The 17,802-nt window shown below is 46.5% G+C and overlaps 1 protein-coding gene across 6 annotated transcripts in view; it reads right to left on the reverse strand.

Annotated features, from left to right (window-relative positions):
• Nucleotides 1-1,430: 1,430 nt before the first annotated feature.
• DOT1L (DOT1 like histone lysine methyltransferase) overlaps nt 1,431-17,802 on the reverse strand; it is a 68,403-nt gene continuing 52,031 nt past the window's right edge. For 3 of the 6 annotated variants that reach the window (XM_061355996.1, XM_061355998.1, XM_061356002.1), the window contains 13 exons: nt 17,371-17,472; nt 16,646-16,783; nt 15,897-16,022; nt 14,721-15,202; nt 14,344-14,467; nt 13,439-13,585; nt 12,092-12,218; nt 10,158-10,771; nt 9,252-9,457; nt 8,420-8,484; nt 6,686-7,657; nt 4,948-5,563; nt 1,431-2,727 (listed from right to left, as the gene is read on the reverse strand). In XM_061355996.1, the coding sequence (XP_061211980.1) occupies nt 4,983-5,563; nt 6,686-7,657; nt 8,420-8,484; nt 9,252-9,457; nt 10,158-10,771; nt 12,092-12,218; nt 13,439-13,585; nt 14,344-14,467; nt 14,721-15,202; nt 15,897-16,022; nt 16,646-16,783; nt 17,371-17,472 (3,684 nt within the window). In that variant the 3' untranslated portion in view covers nt 1,431-2,727; nt 4,948-4,982. The remainder of the gene's footprint in view (nt 2,728-4,947; nt 5,564-6,685; nt 7,658-8,419; nt 8,485-9,251; nt 9,458-10,157; nt 10,772-12,091; nt 12,219-13,438; nt 13,586-14,343; nt 14,468-14,720; nt 15,203-15,896; nt 16,023-16,645; nt 16,784-17,370; nt 17,473-17,802) is intronic. The other 3 variants (XM_061355999.1, XM_061356000.1, XM_061356001.1) reach the window with 3 other exon arrangements.

Raw genomic sequence — 17,802 nt, forward strand, 5'->3', positions numbered from 1 at the left:
TCAGCACTGCTCCCCACAAGCGTTACCTCATCGGGCACCTTCCTGGAAGCACATCCCAGTGGGGATTACTACAAGGATCTAGACCGTAGCTGCCACACAATGCAATTACTCAACACCAGGTATAGCCATGCCTGACAGTTCCATCCTGCTCACCATACACCAACTGCTGAACTGCTGTGAAGCTCAGGGCAAAGCTGAAGGGGAGCATGAAAGGTCCAAGGAACACGGAATCTCGGTGCCTTTTCAGAAGAGGATCTGAAAAGCAGCAATTAAAAGCTTGGGTGTCCCCATCTTCCTCAGCAGGGATATAAATGATAGGGGGGAGACAAAATTAAGGCCGCTGCCCCTCCAGCAATTGCTCAGGCACAGCCTACCACGTTAAAGCCTTCAGAGACTGAGCACTCTGCCGCCTGCTGGGAAGGATGCTAAGGCAGCTCTGCAACTCCCAGTCACCCAAGGAGCTGGAAGAAGCTGGAGCTGCCGGACTCCCAGCTGCAAAACATCTGGGTTACATTTGTCTTCCTGGATTCCAGGACATAAACTGTGTACGGCTTCCACTGAAGCTACCGGATGCTTCTCAGCTCTCACCCTCTGAGCATCTTTGCCCTTCTCCAGGTTTCCCCCTCGCTGTTAGGAGCTCAGCAGGGCGCGGCGCTCTCAAGTCCTCTCCCACACACAAAGCAGAAAACGATTCCCAAATGTCCCTAATTTCCAGGGCTATCGATCCCTTCCCTTTCCAGCGAGTAAGGCGGCGCGCTCAGGACAAGTTTCCACGCACAAAGGCTGCCTATGGAAGACACACTTGGGAATCAACAGAGTAACTGCACTTTGTCCTAGACCTCTACTAAGATTGCCAGGGGTGAGGGACAGAGGAAAGGGCCTCACTGATATCTGCAGGAGCCTGCAGAGTTCAAGGACCGCTCTGGAACACACCCGCATGGCGCTTGCAGCCGTTCCTCATGGAGCCAGGCAGCAGGAGCAAGCACACAAGGGAGCAGAGGTCTCGTGCTGACTTCAAACCCTGAGGCAGGAGTTAAGCAGCTATGAACGCGCTCTTAGTGACCATGGGATGCTCTGGCCTTGGCAGAGCCCAAGGAGAGGGGAATGCCCAACTCCTGGAGGTGGGAGACTCAACAGGGAGCACTACTGACCCGGATGGGATTCCAGGACAGTGAGCACTCCCATGCAGAGCAGCCAGGGCTGCCCCTCCGAGCACAGGCCTGGCAAGAAGATGTTCCCCGAAGCCTAAACATCATTTTGCTGTTGCAATTCCCCTTCCTTGCCTGTACTTTCCTTTAGTGGTACCTGGCCCAGTCTGAACCACAGCCCAGTGTGATCTCTACTGAATGGATCATCCTCCTCCTCCCTTTGTGCACTCGAATAAATAAGTTTTTACAAGTTTACTGTGCATTGTACAATCTAAAAATAAATGAAATAAAAGTATATGAAATTTATATTTTTCTCATCACATCTCTATAAAATACAGCTGCTGCTCGGAGCAGCCCTTTCTGTACACAGAACACCAAGTCACAATACAGGAACTGCACCAGTCGGATCGTGTGGCAGCACACAGGCGAGGATCGGGGTGGTTTTGTGAACTACCATTTAGACCTACTTAAAAGCAAGGAAATACAAAAGCAAAATGCACTTTGTCCATCAATGTACACGGCTGATCCATCTCTGACTCAAGTATCAAAACCCTATTAACAAAATACATTGTACTTGGAACAAAAACCAGCAAGCTGAGAAAATCTGCTACTTGCACCAGGACAGAAGCCCTATGCTCCGTCTTCCCAACGCTGTAGCAAGGGCCTGACCAATACCAGTGATCACACACCCTGTTCATATGCCAATGACATCCCAAAACAAGGTACCAGACTAGCTACCAAAATTCACAGTGACTTGAGTGCCACCAGCAACGGCAAATGGCCCAGTGAAGTAGTTTGAATGGGGCAGGACTTGGGATTTCTCCTTTCAAAGGTGCCTGTGCTGGTGGAGCTCACCTGGGCCACCCCAGGGACTCTTAGCTGCCACCCCAGAGGGGAGCCCGAGTTCTTGTTGGTAATGAACACAGTTAAACCCTCCCCAGTTAACAGAGTTCCAATTAAAACACAGCTTTAGTTAGAAGCCTGCCTTTCTCTGTAGCTCCCACTGCTGCAAACCAGATGGCTTTTGGCATATGAACAGAGCAAGGTGAATAAATAAACTGCAGACCCTTCTGAGAACTGGGTTTGGCATTGCTCAACCCTCCAAATTCAGCACCAAGGATTCAAACTAGAGGCACAGTTCTGACGGATGAAATAGCACCGAGAGGAGGCTCTTTACATCTCTGCTGGTGTGCCAGTCCTTTATTAATCAGAAAATTTAATAATAAGTTGTGTTTATGCTTCTAGGTGGAATAAAATAAGTCAAAATTGTTTTCACTTTAAAAAAAAGATAAATACCTTTATCTAAACTATCAACAATACAAACTGGAGCTTTAAGCATTTCTTTTGCCTTTTTTTTTTTTGTCTTTTTTTTCTGTTGGTTTTTTTTTTTTTTAACTCAGATTCACAGTAAATCTTTTCTCTGTCGTTTAGGTCTTTTTATGGTTTTATTTTGTCCAGTAGTAAGAGAGTAGAAACCCCTGCACAGGCCAGGTGAGCACCTTTCAGTGGAAGCCGAGTGAAGTTGGTCCACGTTGTCCTTGCATAGGTCACATTGGGTTGAGGTAGAAATCCTAGTTACCTGCACAACAGGAGGAGAGGAAGAGACTCATCTAAATAAAAGACAAAACTCTACCATGTGTTAGATGTGTCAATCATTTCTACAGTGCTCCAAGGCCTTGCCAGCCAGCAAAGGAGGAGCAACTCTTGTCCCAACCGCAGTTAGGCAGAAAGGATGCCTCCAGGAGCAACACAAGGCCCCAGAGCAGACTTTCACAGAATGGTTTGGGTTGGAAGGGACCTTAAGGCTCACCCAGTTCCAACCCCCTGCCATGGGCAGGGACCCCTTCCACTGGAGCAGCTTGCTCCAAGCCCCTGTGTCCAACCTGGCCTTGAACAGTGTAAGCCCACTGAACTCAGTCCTCCCATGAAGGACCTCGAGGTGGGGAAAATAAGTACCCCCCCCCTACACTTCACCTCTTCCTAGCACACACTTATCTCCTTTGCATTTTGTATTCCCCTGGGAGAGAAGCAAAGCAGTTTAGCCCCCGAGCCCAGAGCTCAGCCTTGGTTCACCAAGGACTTTGAGCACAGTCATCACACCAAAGTCAATGAACTGCTCAAGTATTTGACCTATGTTCAAGAGTCACACAGAGCAGGACCACAGCTACGGTCCATCTGTCACACACCATCTCCTGGTAGCAAGATTTCTGTTGCTTTGCTCCATGAGCCAGCTTTGTCATCCAGCTACTTTGCTCCATGCATCACTTCTGTGCCTTGCTTATTTTGCTCAGAACCATTCTGTGACAGGGCCCACCACATGGATGGCAGTCTAGCCCAGTATAGCTTCAGTTCCAGGTCAGACAACTGCTTCAGCACAAGGCTTTCAGGCTGTTCTCACCCGAGTCTCACAGATACAAACCCCTCCTTGCCCCTTCTCCCCCATCTCGTTTCTATTCAGGGTCTCTCAAGCCCCTTCCACATCACACTGTTGCTCTCTGCTGGCATGCAGGGACCACATTACTCAAAACTCGGCCTCACTTCCTTGTACGGAAGGGGGAATTAATACTTACATGCCTCACAAAAGCCTAATGAGGATTTGTTTGTGTCTGTGGAGCAATTTGATGATGAAGACACTATAGACAAGGCACAGCCAAAAGAATCTCTCAGGTATATATTGTAATTGAGTCATATGCTTTATAAGTGGCAGAGTATTCAACCATAAATTGTACGTAGCTTTGGTATCAGAGAACAGCAACAACATATAAAGACCTACAAGAAAAGCACGGAGCAAGCTCTGGGGCCTAACAGACCGATTTCACTTTGCAAGCACAAGCTGTTACATCAGGATGCCACAGAGTATTTCCATTAACAGTACCCAACTCTGTAGTGGTGCACTTTATTCTGGAGTTGCTCTAAAGACATTTAAATACCTGCTTCAGTGAAAATGCACACAGTCTCCAGAACCCCTCGTCTCTTCTGCAGCCCCAGCCTTTATGAAGCACGGAGCACAGTTAACCCTGAACATCCCCTGTGTTCTCATTCACAGTGTACTCAGTAAGCCAGTGATTGCCAAGTGAGAATAAATAGAGCATCTGGTGAGCTGGTGACTCTCAGCCCTTGCAGGCAAGTCCAATGAAGCGGTAGCACACAGATAAATCACAACCCTTTGCTACGTGAGGTTGTGTTTGCCACTGATGCAGGGGGCACATTAAGTGCAATGCAAGACCAGTGCATTTGCTCTGCGAGACAAAGCTGCAGCTCGCAAACCAGAGATTTTTAACTCTGGGATCATTTAGAGCAGTTATTAATGAGTGGCAGTAAAACCAAGACCACCACATTGCCACAGAGAGTCACAAAGCAGCACCACCAGGCAGCCTAACGCTATGCGGATGTGGACTTGGGCAGATGCAACAGTCTGTGTCGAAAGGCAAGAAGAAGGGAGGGGGGAACAGGCAACAACCACTTCCAGCAACTGTATAAAACCATACTTAAAAATAGACATTTCTCTTGGTTCCTGATCTTCAAAATAAACATTTTCATGAAGTGATCTCAACCTGAACATAATCCTCATGTCAGACAAGACAGAGCAGAGATACTATTGTGAGCACTCCTTGTCGAGAAATCCTGACTCCCAGAACAGAGAGCATTGAGGCTCTCCATCCTCTGCCATCAGATCATTTGCTTCCCACATTTGAGAGGTTTTTCTTTCCCAGAGCCCATCCCCAACCTCTCTCTGAAAAGCAAGAAGCATCATTCAGCATCTTGTACAAAACTCCTCTTTTGTTTGATCTAGCCTTACCTTACAAAATAAGAACTGTTAGCTAAGCAAGCTCTTTATCGTGGCTTAACCCCAGAAAGGTGCGAAGCATAAGGAGGCTGCATGCCAAGTGTGACCCAGAGAGCGGCCGTGCCAGCAGCGTTGGACTGCGTGATCATGGGCGCGGACTGTGCCAGTGCCAAGCGGGGCAGAGGCGGGTGATGGACTGTAAAGGAGGGGCGGGAGGTTTTGTGCTGGAGAGAAGCTAGCTTAATAGACAAAGAAGCGTTAGCAGGTTGGACAGAAGCAGCAGAAGAGGGTGGCAGAAAGGCTTCACCAGGTGGGATGGATGGCAGGTTCTGCAGAAGCGCAGGCTCGGAGTTAGAAGCGAGCAATGGAGGAGGTGGGGGCAATGAAACGTTAGGAGGGGGATGGAAAACAGATTGCACTGGCGCTCTGTTGAGGTGCTGAGCAGATCTAGTCTCACTAGATGTTACTAAATTAGAGGAAGGGGGTGGGAAGGATGAGGATGAGGTGCTGGCAACAGCCTGCAGAGGGTTTAAGCTTAGCACTGTGCTGCTAGAGACAGCACTGCTGCTGAAACTGGCTCCAAACTGATGAGGAGAGGAGGCAGAAGGCACCGCATGGTTAAAAATACCTGCAAACAGGAGAGAAAAACTCAGCTTCAACAGATGGGCTTTGTACAGTCTCAACTGACAAGAGAAACAAAACCAAAAAGAAAAATAAATAGAAAAAAAGCAAAATCAAAATAGTTACGGCCCCATACAAAAATATGCAGCATGAGAAGGTAGCAAGCAATGAGAGATAATGGTGCAGGCCAGGAGGTACAAAAGATTTCACTTACCTTTCCTACTGCCAACCTCTAAATGCCACGAGGAAAAATGGTCAGACCCAAGAACTGTCAGTTCTATACCACACAGGTAGACTTTTGATGAGATTACGTGGTCTTTAGAGTTGTTTATCTGGAGACTCAAATTGCTGCTCTTCCCTCCCCACCCTCCTGCTTTCCCACTTACAGGAAAGCAGAGGGGAGATTGCATTTCCAGCAAATCTACGTGCTGAGAGATGTGAGAGTTAGGATTTCCCGACATGGTGCCTGAATGATTATGGACAGGTAAGAAAAACTGCCTTGGACACTTAGTAACGGCAGGTTCAGACTATCTTCTAGTCCTGCCAGCTTGTCTCTGGTTTGGGCCACAGAAGCCAAGCCTGTGCAGAATCCCAGAAGTGCAAGGTGCATATGGCATTGCCCTTCCTGGCAAAGAAATGCTCTTCATGTCCATTCAAGAGCCAGAATGCTATGCAATTCCCAACACCATCTCCTCTGAAGAGGCACTGATGTTTTGCTCTTCCTGGATCATGCTAATTCCATTCAAGGCCTAATCTCAACCTTTACTCAAGTTGTCAAGTTAGAGATCCCCAACTTGGTACCAGGACAAGTTACAGCTTTTACCTGCAGGCGGACCCAAGCTGGTTCCAACACAGCAACATCTGAACAAGCATACATTATGAAATCACAAAGTCTGGGTGTATTGTTTCATTAAAGGTGATACAACAAGCCCATCTAGTAGACAAAGCTCATGAGATTTCACTGTGGGGAACTGAACTCATCCTAGCATTTCCGAGAGATAGAGGAGACTGGTTATGTGGGACAGATCTGCTTCACATCCTGCAGAAATGAAAGGGTTTCACCCCTGGAGAGGCAGTGTCAGACTTTCCTTTAGGCCCTGTCTTATACCAGAGAAAGAGTTCTGCCTACCTCCAACTGTTCCACCTGTAACCCCAGGAGAGAAGTTCCCCATAGTGTGAGAATTAGTCAGTCTGGTTGCAGCTGATGACACGTGGACCAGACTGGCAGCAGCTGGCATTGAATTAAATAAGGACTGCAATACTGAGGAGTTTGTCACCGAGTTGAGGTTTGCTTGCAAGGCCATGGGGCCGAGGGGGAACTGTGATCCAGTGGTCAAAGTGTTTAGGAAAGGATGGTGTGTCTGAACAGAAGATGCTGGGTTGCCTGCTGAAGAAACAGCAGTAGAAAGGCTTTTACCATTCAGAAGGCCACCAGAGGAAACAGCAGCAGAAATGAAAAGGTTGTGGCCATTTTTAAACTCCACATCTCGGTCCCGTCCTTTGCCAACCTTTCCGTTATGCTGCAAAGAGTTTTTGTCTGCAGAACCCCCAGTGCGGATGCTGATCTCGCTGATGTCTTTGCCTTTGACCCCTGCCCGATTTAAGTCTTCTCCTTTCGTGCCGCTGAGGCCTTCGAGTTGCCTCTTGTTCAAGAAAGGATTCGTTTCCGATACCCCCACATCTTTGCTTCGCTGTGACTGGAAACCCAGGGTGCAGTTGGAAGTTGTCACATCTGAAGCTTTATGTGGAAGAGAAGCACCATCGATAAAGCTGTGTAAACCCATGTCACTTGACAGTCCACCATTGTATGGAAAGCCATTAGTGGAGTTTGTACTGGGGCTGAGCCCATCGGCCCCGGAGGAGGGCATGGCAATGCTTTTCCTGGGGTGTGCCGGGATCTTGGCATCCATGGCAAAGCTATCCTCCGTGGAGGGCCTGAAGGCAAACAGCGAATTCTGGCTCAGAGATGAAACCGATTGCAAGGGACTATCTGTAGTTTTGGTCAGGTTGATGTCGGATATTGGTGAAAAAGTAGATTTCCATTTACTGCTATTCATGTTCTCGTTGCTTTGTGCTTGTTTCCTCCCACCTAAGCTGCCACCTAGTTTGGGAGAAGAGTTGTAAGTGTCAAAAACCATCATGCACTGAATCTGCTCATTAAGAAGAGGGGTTTAATTTTTCAAACACACGTTCTATCAGTCTGTAATTCTGTTTGGGATCCAAAGGAGAAATATTTGTGAAGTCCCCTTACGTTCTTAAAATTTACTTTAATGCTCTGAAGAAGTTTGAGAATCACAGACCTTAAAGCTCCTCCAGCTCCAACCCCTGCCACGGGCAGGGACCCCTTCCACTGGAGCAGCTTGCTCCAAGCCCCTGTGTCCAACCTGGCCTTGAACACTGCCAGGGATGGGGCAGCCACAGCTTCTCTGGGCACCCTGTGCCAGCGCCTCAGCACCCTCACAGGGAAGAGCTTCTGCCTAAGAGCTCAGCTCAGTCTCCCCTGTGGCAGGTGCAAGCCATTAAAATCTTTGATTTTCCCCAGCCAAGGGAAATCGAGTCCCAGATCTGTACCCATGCCTCCTCACTGAACGTGATGCCACATGGGATGCTGAGCTACTTCTTCCTTCATCTTTGTATTACAGATCCCTCCCCCAACCCTCAGTCAGTGAAAAACCCTGGTCAGAGCTTTGGGCACTTGTGATTACAGAAAGAACTAACCCCAGCTCTGTGAATCTGCCCAGGCAGAACTGCACTCTGCTCTGCAGCACAGAGCACAGAAACTCCTCCTACTGACAACTTCAGTCAGAGGCAGACACCCATGCCCAAGCCCATCCATTACAACAACTAACACTCTCACACCTACCATTTTCAACAGTCTTCTGTGGAGATTTGCTTTCCAATGAGATTGTTGCAATCTTCCTCTCAATTCTAGTGGGAAAAGAAAAAGATACAGCACTCACTGCAGAACCTTTTGTTGCACATCCACTCTCATAATGTGTCCTCCTCATGTTCATGACTTAACAGTTGATTAGAGTACAAAAAGTCATCTAGATAGCTATATGCTAGTAAATGAGCTTAAAAGCATTAAAAAAATCCACCATAAACTTTAAGTAGAAGCTATTACAGAATTATTGCTCTTTGCCAAGATTAGTCCACGTTCGGAGCACTTCACTGCTGCTTTTCTTTCACAACAAAAGCAGGCTGTTGCTCTTGTTTCTACAACAGTGGTTACTTTCCCAGTACCTTAAACAAGGAAAAAATTGCACCCCACAGGCAGGCAAAGGGTGATGAACAATCAATTTGCAGAGCAATGTATCAACCAGCAGTTTGGGGCAGGAAGTAAAGAGTTTGGAATCAAGCTGAAACTGTGAGTAAGCAGGAGACAGACCCATAGTTAAAGATGACACACACAGCCTCAGTACTGCCACAAAGCAGTGTAGTAAAAATGCATTTCTACTCTAATTCTTTCCGAGGCCAAGCTGACAGCCTTGCAAACACAGCAACAGCTCCCATATTCAAGCACTACTTCCTGAATACCTTCCCTATTCACACTTTCAGCCACATAAGAGGCTTGGCATAATGGAATCAGCCTCCAAGCAAGGGGAACAAAGGTGGCTTAGCACACCTCTCCATCTGGAGCACCATAATCAGCTCCCAGAGAAATCTCGTCCTGAAACCCTTCCCTGGGTATTCACCTGCTGCTGTTGTGCTCATCTTCAGATCCCTGCTCTTCATCTGATGTTAGAGGGGAGTAATGAACGCCATTGGTCTGAAGCAGGGGCTTTTCCTTTTTCAGTACCGGGGGCTGGTCATTGTCCTGGTAAGGAACAGGAGAGTTCTTCAGGGAGTTTTCAGGAGAGGAAATGGCTGTTATTTCTAAAGGCTGGTTAATGTTATTGACCTGGGCAAGAAGGAAAGAAAGCAGTTACAGATGAGAGCATCCCTTTAAAAGCAAAGCATCTTACTAGGGGTATTAAAACCAGGCTTAACTTGCTCAGCTTTAGGATGCAGCAACAGCTGCTTGTTTAGCACTGCTGCTGTTCACCATCCTGCACTAAACCTGGGATGGAAGCTTAAATATAGCAGAAAACCAGCTAATTTCCATTCTTGGCTTTTTGTGTTTTAACACAGAAATGAAAACACGGGGTAACCACATTTCTTCTCAAGCTACCACTGCAGGACCAGATGAACACAACTCGTATAGCTGGCTTAATTATGCAAGAATGCCATATGCTTCTGGCACTCGTAAGCTATTTAGTCACTCTTAGTTTAAACTATTTTCAAAATATTTAACCTAGAGCCTAAAAAACCAACTTCACTGCAGAAACAAGGTCTGTGTCCTAAGGGAAGATTACTGCTTTTAACTTTCACTGCTCTGTCAGCAAAGAACTCCTTGAAGATGTTCTCCCTGTATAGAAATAGCTCCCCAACCTTTCAGCAATTCCCTGGCCTCTCAGAAGGGCCATTTTCACACAGGCTCTTCACACCAGGTCTTGCTACTATAACAGCCTGGGAGTACACCAAAGAACAGCTGAACTTCCAATTCCAAGAGCCTTCCCAAGCCCTTCTCTCTTGCTAGAGCTCTTCCTTTCTGCCCTTACCATGGAGTTGATATTGAGCGGTGACCCCGACGGTTGCGTAAAGAGTCCAGACACAGTAGGTAAGGATTTGCGTTTAGGGGAGACCCCGGAGTTCCCGCTGAGATTCCCAGTGGAGGATCTCTTCCGCCGGCCTCGCTTCTTCCCATCCTGCGCGTGTGCTTGGCCACAGTCCAGCCGAGCGCTCGTGGGCAGAGGACTGTGCTTGTTGGAAGGGGATTGTTTTACATGTCCTGTATTAGGAGAGATTGTAAAGATGATTCTTCTCTTGGCCTCGTTCTCAGGATCTGAAAACGCTGCATCAGACTGAAGATCCCCCTTTGTTCCTTCGGCAAACATCTTCTGAGCATCTGCATATTGCAATACCCCTACCAGGCTCTGGGATGTGCCATTTAACCTGGGGCTTGTTGAGTGCTGGTGAGCAGGGGAGTTTTGCCCAGAGTTCCTTGACTGCATCATTAGCAAAGGATGTTGTGGAGTGGAACTCCGAGACCCTACTGAGTTAAACAGACTCCCAGAGTCGTCCAGAGCTGCCTGATCAACACTATGGTTAAGATGGGCTGGGCTGTTTGTAAGATTTCCATTGACTGCCACGGAGCCAGAAGAGTAAGAAAAACCTGTTGGAAGGGAAAGTATACATCATTGCTTCTGCTGAGCGACAGTTCACAGTGCTAGATTTCTGGGATGACTGGGAGTGGTTTCAGCTCTACCTCCAGGAGATCAGCAGACACAGGAAACTCAAGGCTGCTTTTTACACAGCGCAGTTGAGAACGTGGCTCTGTGGGCTGGTGGCTTCAGTTAGGGATTAATGATTTGCTCTACTCTTTTGGAAAATTCATGTGATATGTAAAGTTAGCCTACGCTCTACCTCTTTTTTAAAAGGGAATTCAAGTGTAAGCTGAACTATTACACCTCTTGAAATCAGGGCTTCTCTACTCTCAACTCCTTCCTATTGTCAAGGAAATAGTTGGCCAAATTCAGTCTGTTCCCTTCCCCAAAAAGAAGGGACTTGGTCATCCATACAGCTCACTTCCTTCCCTAAGTTAAACAAAAGGCTGTGGCTTAGGAAGTGACAGGGGATCTTCTGAGACACTGCAGCAGCAGAATGCCACAAGAGGAAGGTTGGAAAGGGAATGAAGTATTTGTGTGGTGTATCATAAATGGGTTCAGTGCTCTACTAAGGCCTGTCTCTGGGCTGTCTAAATGGAAGGGGGAGAAGGAAACACAGTGTTGGTTTATAACAAATGGGTTTTTAAATACTTCATTGGTTCTATAGAAAACTGCAGCCAAGCCCTCCTTTGCAAAACAGATGCTAGAAACAACACAAGCCCCTTGAGGTGGTAAACATCAGGAACACATGCACTTTCTGATGAGGGATCAGCTGTACAATAACTTCTGGATGCTAGAGCCTACTTTCCCTGGTCCACAACATTGCCATATCCTGAATAACTAAAGGCCACAATTTCATCAGATGAGCAAGTTCAGAAGCAGTGTCTGCACTCAAGGTACCTCTATCCTCTCCCATTCAACCTCTCTTCCTACCCAGATCCTTGTGCCTTTCCAGCTGCTCACGAGGCACCAGTGTGACCTGCATCACAAAATTAATTTTGATATTAAAACCTCACTCTGTAAAATGAAACTTCTAAAGCCCGATCATCAGCTCACAGCAGAGCTACATTAACACTTCACTGCTCTGCCACATCCTAAAGGTAGGAATCTCTTAACCCACATAGAAGAATTAGCAAAAAGCAATTATTAATGTACGCTGCAAGAAGCTGCAGTTCAGTTAAAGGCACGTCAGACCAATCCTTCATGCCAGAATGCATCTAAGTCTGGTTACAAAACCCACATTTCTCTAGCATGGAGTGACCTGACAAGAGATGCTCGGGGGTGCTGTCCCCACAGACAGGGCACCTGCGTGTAGGTAAGGCTGTTACCTGAGGTAGCCAAAGCCAGTGGCTTGTTTCCAGCAGCATTGCTTACGCCATTATGAGAACTAGCACCAATCTGCTTTTCAAGTGTCGATGAGTCTCTACTCTGGTGAACTGGGCTAGGTGTGCTTCTCTGGGGAGAGAAACAGGCGTTTTAGTACAAGAAGTATACTCAAAAGTCAACAGTTTAAACCAAATTCACATGCAGTAGTAGATCGACCAAGTGCTTCTACTTCCTAAATGTCCCAGATTTTGCTTATTTTGACAAAAGCATCAGTCAGCATATTACAGGACAAAAATAAATACTGGGATTATTATACTGCAACAGTATCTAGCATGCAGCAGATACCATGCAGATAGAGGGAGCGCAGGCTCATCATCCCAGGAAGTTTAGACTCAGGACAGCACTGCAATCAGAGTTCACTGCTTCACAGGCAGCCACAAAGGAAACAAACGGTTGTACCACATCTCCAAGCCAGTGCACATGAAGTTCCCCAAAACAACCCCAAAGTGAATGTGGAATGCATCAGGCTGTGTTCTCTGGTACACAAGCAGTGTTTGCCTAAAGCAGGCAAAAGAACTGGGATATGGCTGCCTGAATAAACTATGTGTTGAAGTGAAAGACACCACCCAGAGCTAACACTGTCTCTGAGGACACACAAATTCTGCTCACAGCTGGGCAGACTCTAGTTCTGCTACAACTACAAGTCTTCAGCTGGAAAAAGATCATGGAGCAAATGCTTCTCGGTTCTCTGCTGTACCACTTCAGTGACAAACATCTGGAAGAAACTGGACCAGGCTTTTTTAAACTCCTCTGCCACTGAGTGGTACAGACTTAGCAGGATTTCGAAAAGAGATGCCCCAGAAGTTCTCTGTCTGCTCTGCTGCTCCAGAGCTGTCACTCACACATCAGGTATTGCAGCCTCAAGGCGCTATTCGAGTTCATCCTGTTATAGACAGCTTTAAGATGACCAAACTGAGGCAGAAGAATTTGTCTCCCAGGGCCATGCAAGAAGGCAGGGGTTAAGAACAAACTGACATGTGTGATTCTCTGCTTTCACTGCCACAGACTCTCAGATTCTGTGCCTCTTCCACCCAGCTGGACATTTAAGACCAGGATCACTTGTGGCAAGTACTGCACTTTCCTTCCTGGCAAACACCACCACCCCAGTCACATGAGAGGAAAAACCTACAGAATGACCAAGAGCCAAGAGGATGCATCCCAACAGCAGCCTCCCCCAGAGCATCACAGTCAAGATTAACAGCCCGCTAGGGATTCTGGTGCACAGCACCCCCTTACTCCCCACTGTGATTTTAGTTAGGGATGGAAAGTGTTGACAATCCCTTACTCACCACCTTCTCAACACGGCTAGGTAGGACTACGCTGGCCAGAGGGATACTAACAGGGAGTTTATTGGGCTGCACTGTGCTGAGAGGAATACTGATAGGTAAGCTGGTGATAGTTTCTCCATTACTCACAGAGGTTCTCTCTCTCAAAACCTATAAATGCAAAAGAAAAAGGAACATTCTTAACCACATGCTGTTACTAAAAGACTTTCCAAACTACCTGAAACCTGCTCATTTATATCCCCTCCCCCTTTTAAAGAATTACAGGATGCATAGCAGTGACTATATAGCAAACACAGGGCATGCATGGAGCAGCTTTGTTACCAATATCCAACAGCACAGAAGTATGTAAATTCAAGCTACTGCTGGCCCCAAACATAAGGAAAAAGATGCCTCAGGCAAGCTCATTTCCTAGTGTTGTTGTTAGAGCTCTGTGAAAAGCAGAATTCATATCTTGAGGCCCTCTGTACACAGAAAATGTAGTAGCCAAAAATATCTCCATGGTTCCTCCTATTAGAGAGGACCTGCTTGCTCTGAAATAAGCACCAGTATGATCCATGGCTGGAGCAATTCCATGGACGAATTTCTGTCATTTCTAGTTTTGTAACTATGAAAGAAACTACTTTTCAAGCTCAAGCAGAGACACACCAGATCAGAAAGAAGTCCTACTGCATTACTGGTGCAGTAGGTCTACAAACCAGTAGCTCAGAAGTAAGCATGTCTTTCATGAGCACAGTATTCTCTTCCTCCAGCCAGCAATTTTCTGCTGTATCACACCTACTGTATTGTGTTATTTCCCATGCCAAGCAGAGCACAGAAAGGAGGGCGCCTGCATTCCCTAATTTGGCCAACTTCCTCCTTGTTCTACCAGGTGTAACATCTCTGAACCGGAGCACAAGCAGCTCACTTACCTTCTCGCCTGCAACTGGTAAGGCCGCTGGGGAAGAGGGCCGAGTTTCCTGTGGACTCAGCTTTATGCCATTTGAAATACCAGGGCTTGGGTATGTAAGGCCATTCTCTTTGACATGGTCAGCTCTGGAACACAGACATAGGATCATTAAGACTACAGAAGTGAATGACTTCTCTTCTGTAAGGAATTCCTGTACCAAACTCCAGGCACTGTCAGTACCACCTTATTTCCCCTATCAGCTGCGTTTCTGGAAACAAAACTTTAAATACCTCATTAATCTTCACTTTTAAACATATTTTTCCACAATCCCAATAATCCACTGTAATTAAAACAAGCAATTACCCCTCCTTTCCCAACCTACGAAGTGATCACTCTCACCTCTGTATCTCATTAGCTGTTGCTTTTCCATTGACTCCATGGTCTTGATTCAAGTGTCTCCTTAGTGCGATTTTAGCTGGGGAAAACCTGGTATAGTCAGGTAAGGACAAGCTTGTCATCTTGTCTGCCTTCTGTCTGCTGCTGTGGTTTGGGGTACACGGAACTATTTCTTGGTCCAGGTGAGAGGTTGTGTACTGAGGGGTGTTCTGCTTGGAAGAGGGCCTGCTAAAGGCGTTGTGAATTTCATAGGGAGTAGCATGGCCGTTCATGGACAGTTCAGGGCTCATGCCATTGATGTGGGGCATAGGAAACTTGGAGCATTCCAGCTCCAGTTGGAACCTGCCATGATCAGCCTCAGGATCACGGCTCAAATGGGTTTTATTGTGTAGCTGTACTGACAGGGATTCGTCAGATGGTGTGTATGATTTCAGCTGCATAAGCTCTTGCTGTCTTTGACTCTTCTCAAGTTCCACAATGCTGATCTTTAAATGAAGAGGAAGACAATGATTAAAGACCACACTTAGCAATTCTAGCACATAATGGAGCTTTGTCTCCATATGTTTCTCAGGAAAAACAGCCCCATTTCTGGAAACAACAGACCCAAATTGGAGAAACAAGCTTCAAGATGCTGCTCTGAGCTTGTGACCAAAAGGCACAGGTAAGGGCTCAGAGCTTCTCAGAAAACACCTTTCAGATCTTAAAAACAAACATAAAATATCTCCAACTATATAGACAGTATGAAGTAACTCAATATTGCCAGTTATTGAAGCAAACAGTCACTCCATGTCAAAGTACCTCACAGCAAAAGTTCTTAGACAGGAGAGTAATTTCTTTTCACTATGGGAAGTGACACTCTGTGGAGTGATTCCTGAACCAAGACATCAGAGCACACATGCAAACAAGCAAGACATGCTTTAAAATTGTACTTCATGATAAACCATGATTCTTTCTTCCACAGCATTACCAAGGAATGAGGTCATAGCATCTACTTCCCTTAAACGTTATCCACCTCTTTTTCAAGTTGACTAAAATACTCTAATAGAAAGATTAATCTGGGGTGGGAGGAAACCACTTACCTTCTCCTTTAACATCGTATTTAGTCACATACCCTTAACTGGCCCATTGCTCAAGAGCTACCCCACATTGGTGGCTCTAGATTTGTTTCTTGCTCTCTACCTGCAATTCCAAACAGTGCTTCTGCTTCTCAGAAATCTGATTCTTCAACGCCTGCTTCTCTTTCAGCAAGTTCTCCAGTGACAATGTTGACCAATCCAGCTTCAGCTCTTCACACCGTGCCTTAAGCTGCAATGACACAGGATAAACAGATCAAAAGACAGCTCTCCCCACACCACTCAAGGTGCAAGCTGAAAGCCAGGCACCTTCCAACTGGATGTAAGCAAGAAGCTTCTTAACCCACTGAAAACTCCTCTCAGCTTAAGCCAGGCACCACCTGTGGTCCCCACATAACATGGCAAGATGCAACCTGGTTCTTTCTAAAAGCAGTGTTATTGCCCACCCTCCCTAATCACTTCCACATCCACATTTCCCCCACACCTACCTTAACAGTTTGAGTTGCCAAGATGAACAATAAAGAGTTAAAACAAGCACGGGACAAACCTCTTGGCCAGAGAGATCCAGATTCAGTTGCAAGAACACACACAAGGGCAAAGCTGTTTACAGGACACAGCTGAGGCCAGAGTCAACTGTCATCTCAGCATTTGGTCAGAGGGAAATCAAAGAAGGACCACCTACATTCTTTCCCCCATCATTCCTCCCTCTTACTATGCTATGCTATGGCAACTGGATGATTTATCAATTGTAAAGATCCCCTGAAGACAGAGACAGCACTGGGCTCCTGAACTGTCCTCCTTAAATAAATGGCACCATCACCCACCCTGCTACTCAGACACAAGCACTGTACACACCAACTGTAAGCTCTGGTTCCTGAGTTCACTGTTATCCTTCTCCAGCTGTTTCGTCTGTTCTTTCAGTTGCTGATTGTGAGCAGAGATCTCCTTCTGAGCCTGAATCAGGTCATTGTATGTTAGAGCTTTAACTCCCAGCTACAAAATGAAGAGTGAGAAAGAGAAAGAGATCACTCAATAAGGTCTTGACATCCTAATTCCAGATGACTGTGACATTCAGAAGTGACACTGAGGAGATCTGCAGAACTTATGTGGCTTACAGGAACTCCCCCAGCATTCTCCAAGGCACTCTGTCATTGCTAGGAGATAACAAGGAAGGACAAAAGTAACTCGCTTGGAGCTGCTGCTCCAGTAACTCAAATTGAAAACTGGCCTTTAGCTTCTTGCCAGCCAAAAGAACACTGCTTTTGTGGAGAGCCATCACATTCTCTTCTGTTCTTCTGAACTTGCACTGGCAACACACAGTTTGTTCCTTCCACCAGCAGGGAATACATCCTTCACTAAACTACCACAGTGCTCCTGGTCCGTCACCCCCTGCCCCTGGACACAACGATTTCAACAATGAAGACAAAACACAACCAAAGACTGGTACAGATTCCACATTCTTTAGCATGATCTGCTGCAAACAGGGGCTGAAGACCTGGAACTACTCTGGCCTTATTTTTACCAAACACGTTTGTATGCAGATGAGTAACAACCATCCACTCCCACCAGATCAGGGCTACCTCATCAAGTTTCTGCTGAAAAAGACGTTTGATTTCCTCTTTCTGTGCCTGGCAGTGGGTGAATAACTGCTGTGCTGTCCCCAGCAACTGAGCATTCTTTTCCTGCAAGAGAGAAGAGTGAGAAAATACACTTTTAACACCAGCTGCAGCATGGTCCCTCTTAATAAAACCATTACACCCAGTTTCTGTGGCAAGCTGGAAGTGAAGCTCAGCTCAGAGGAGAATTGTATGAACTAATCTAGCTCTGCCTCAGGTGTCTGTGAGCCTATCCTACACAATGCTCATGGAAGACACACAGTAAATTAAAACACTGGGGGGGAAGATAGGAAGAAAGACATCAATAAGCCAAACCACTTGTATCTCCAATGCCAGAATTACTACAATGGGCCACGTGGCCCTTCCACTCACAGAACATTTCCTGCCTATAACATT

This window comes from Neopsephotus bourkii, unplaced genomic scaffold (genome assembly GCF_033783945.1).
Source record: "Neopsephotus bourkii isolate Nb327-2 ecotype Australia unplaced genomic scaffold, CSIRO-AGI_Nbou_v1 NB_838, whole genome shotgun sequence".
Classification (NCBI taxonomy): Eukaryota; Metazoa; Chordata; class Aves; order Psittaciformes; family Psittacidae; genus Neopsephotus; species Neopsephotus bourkii.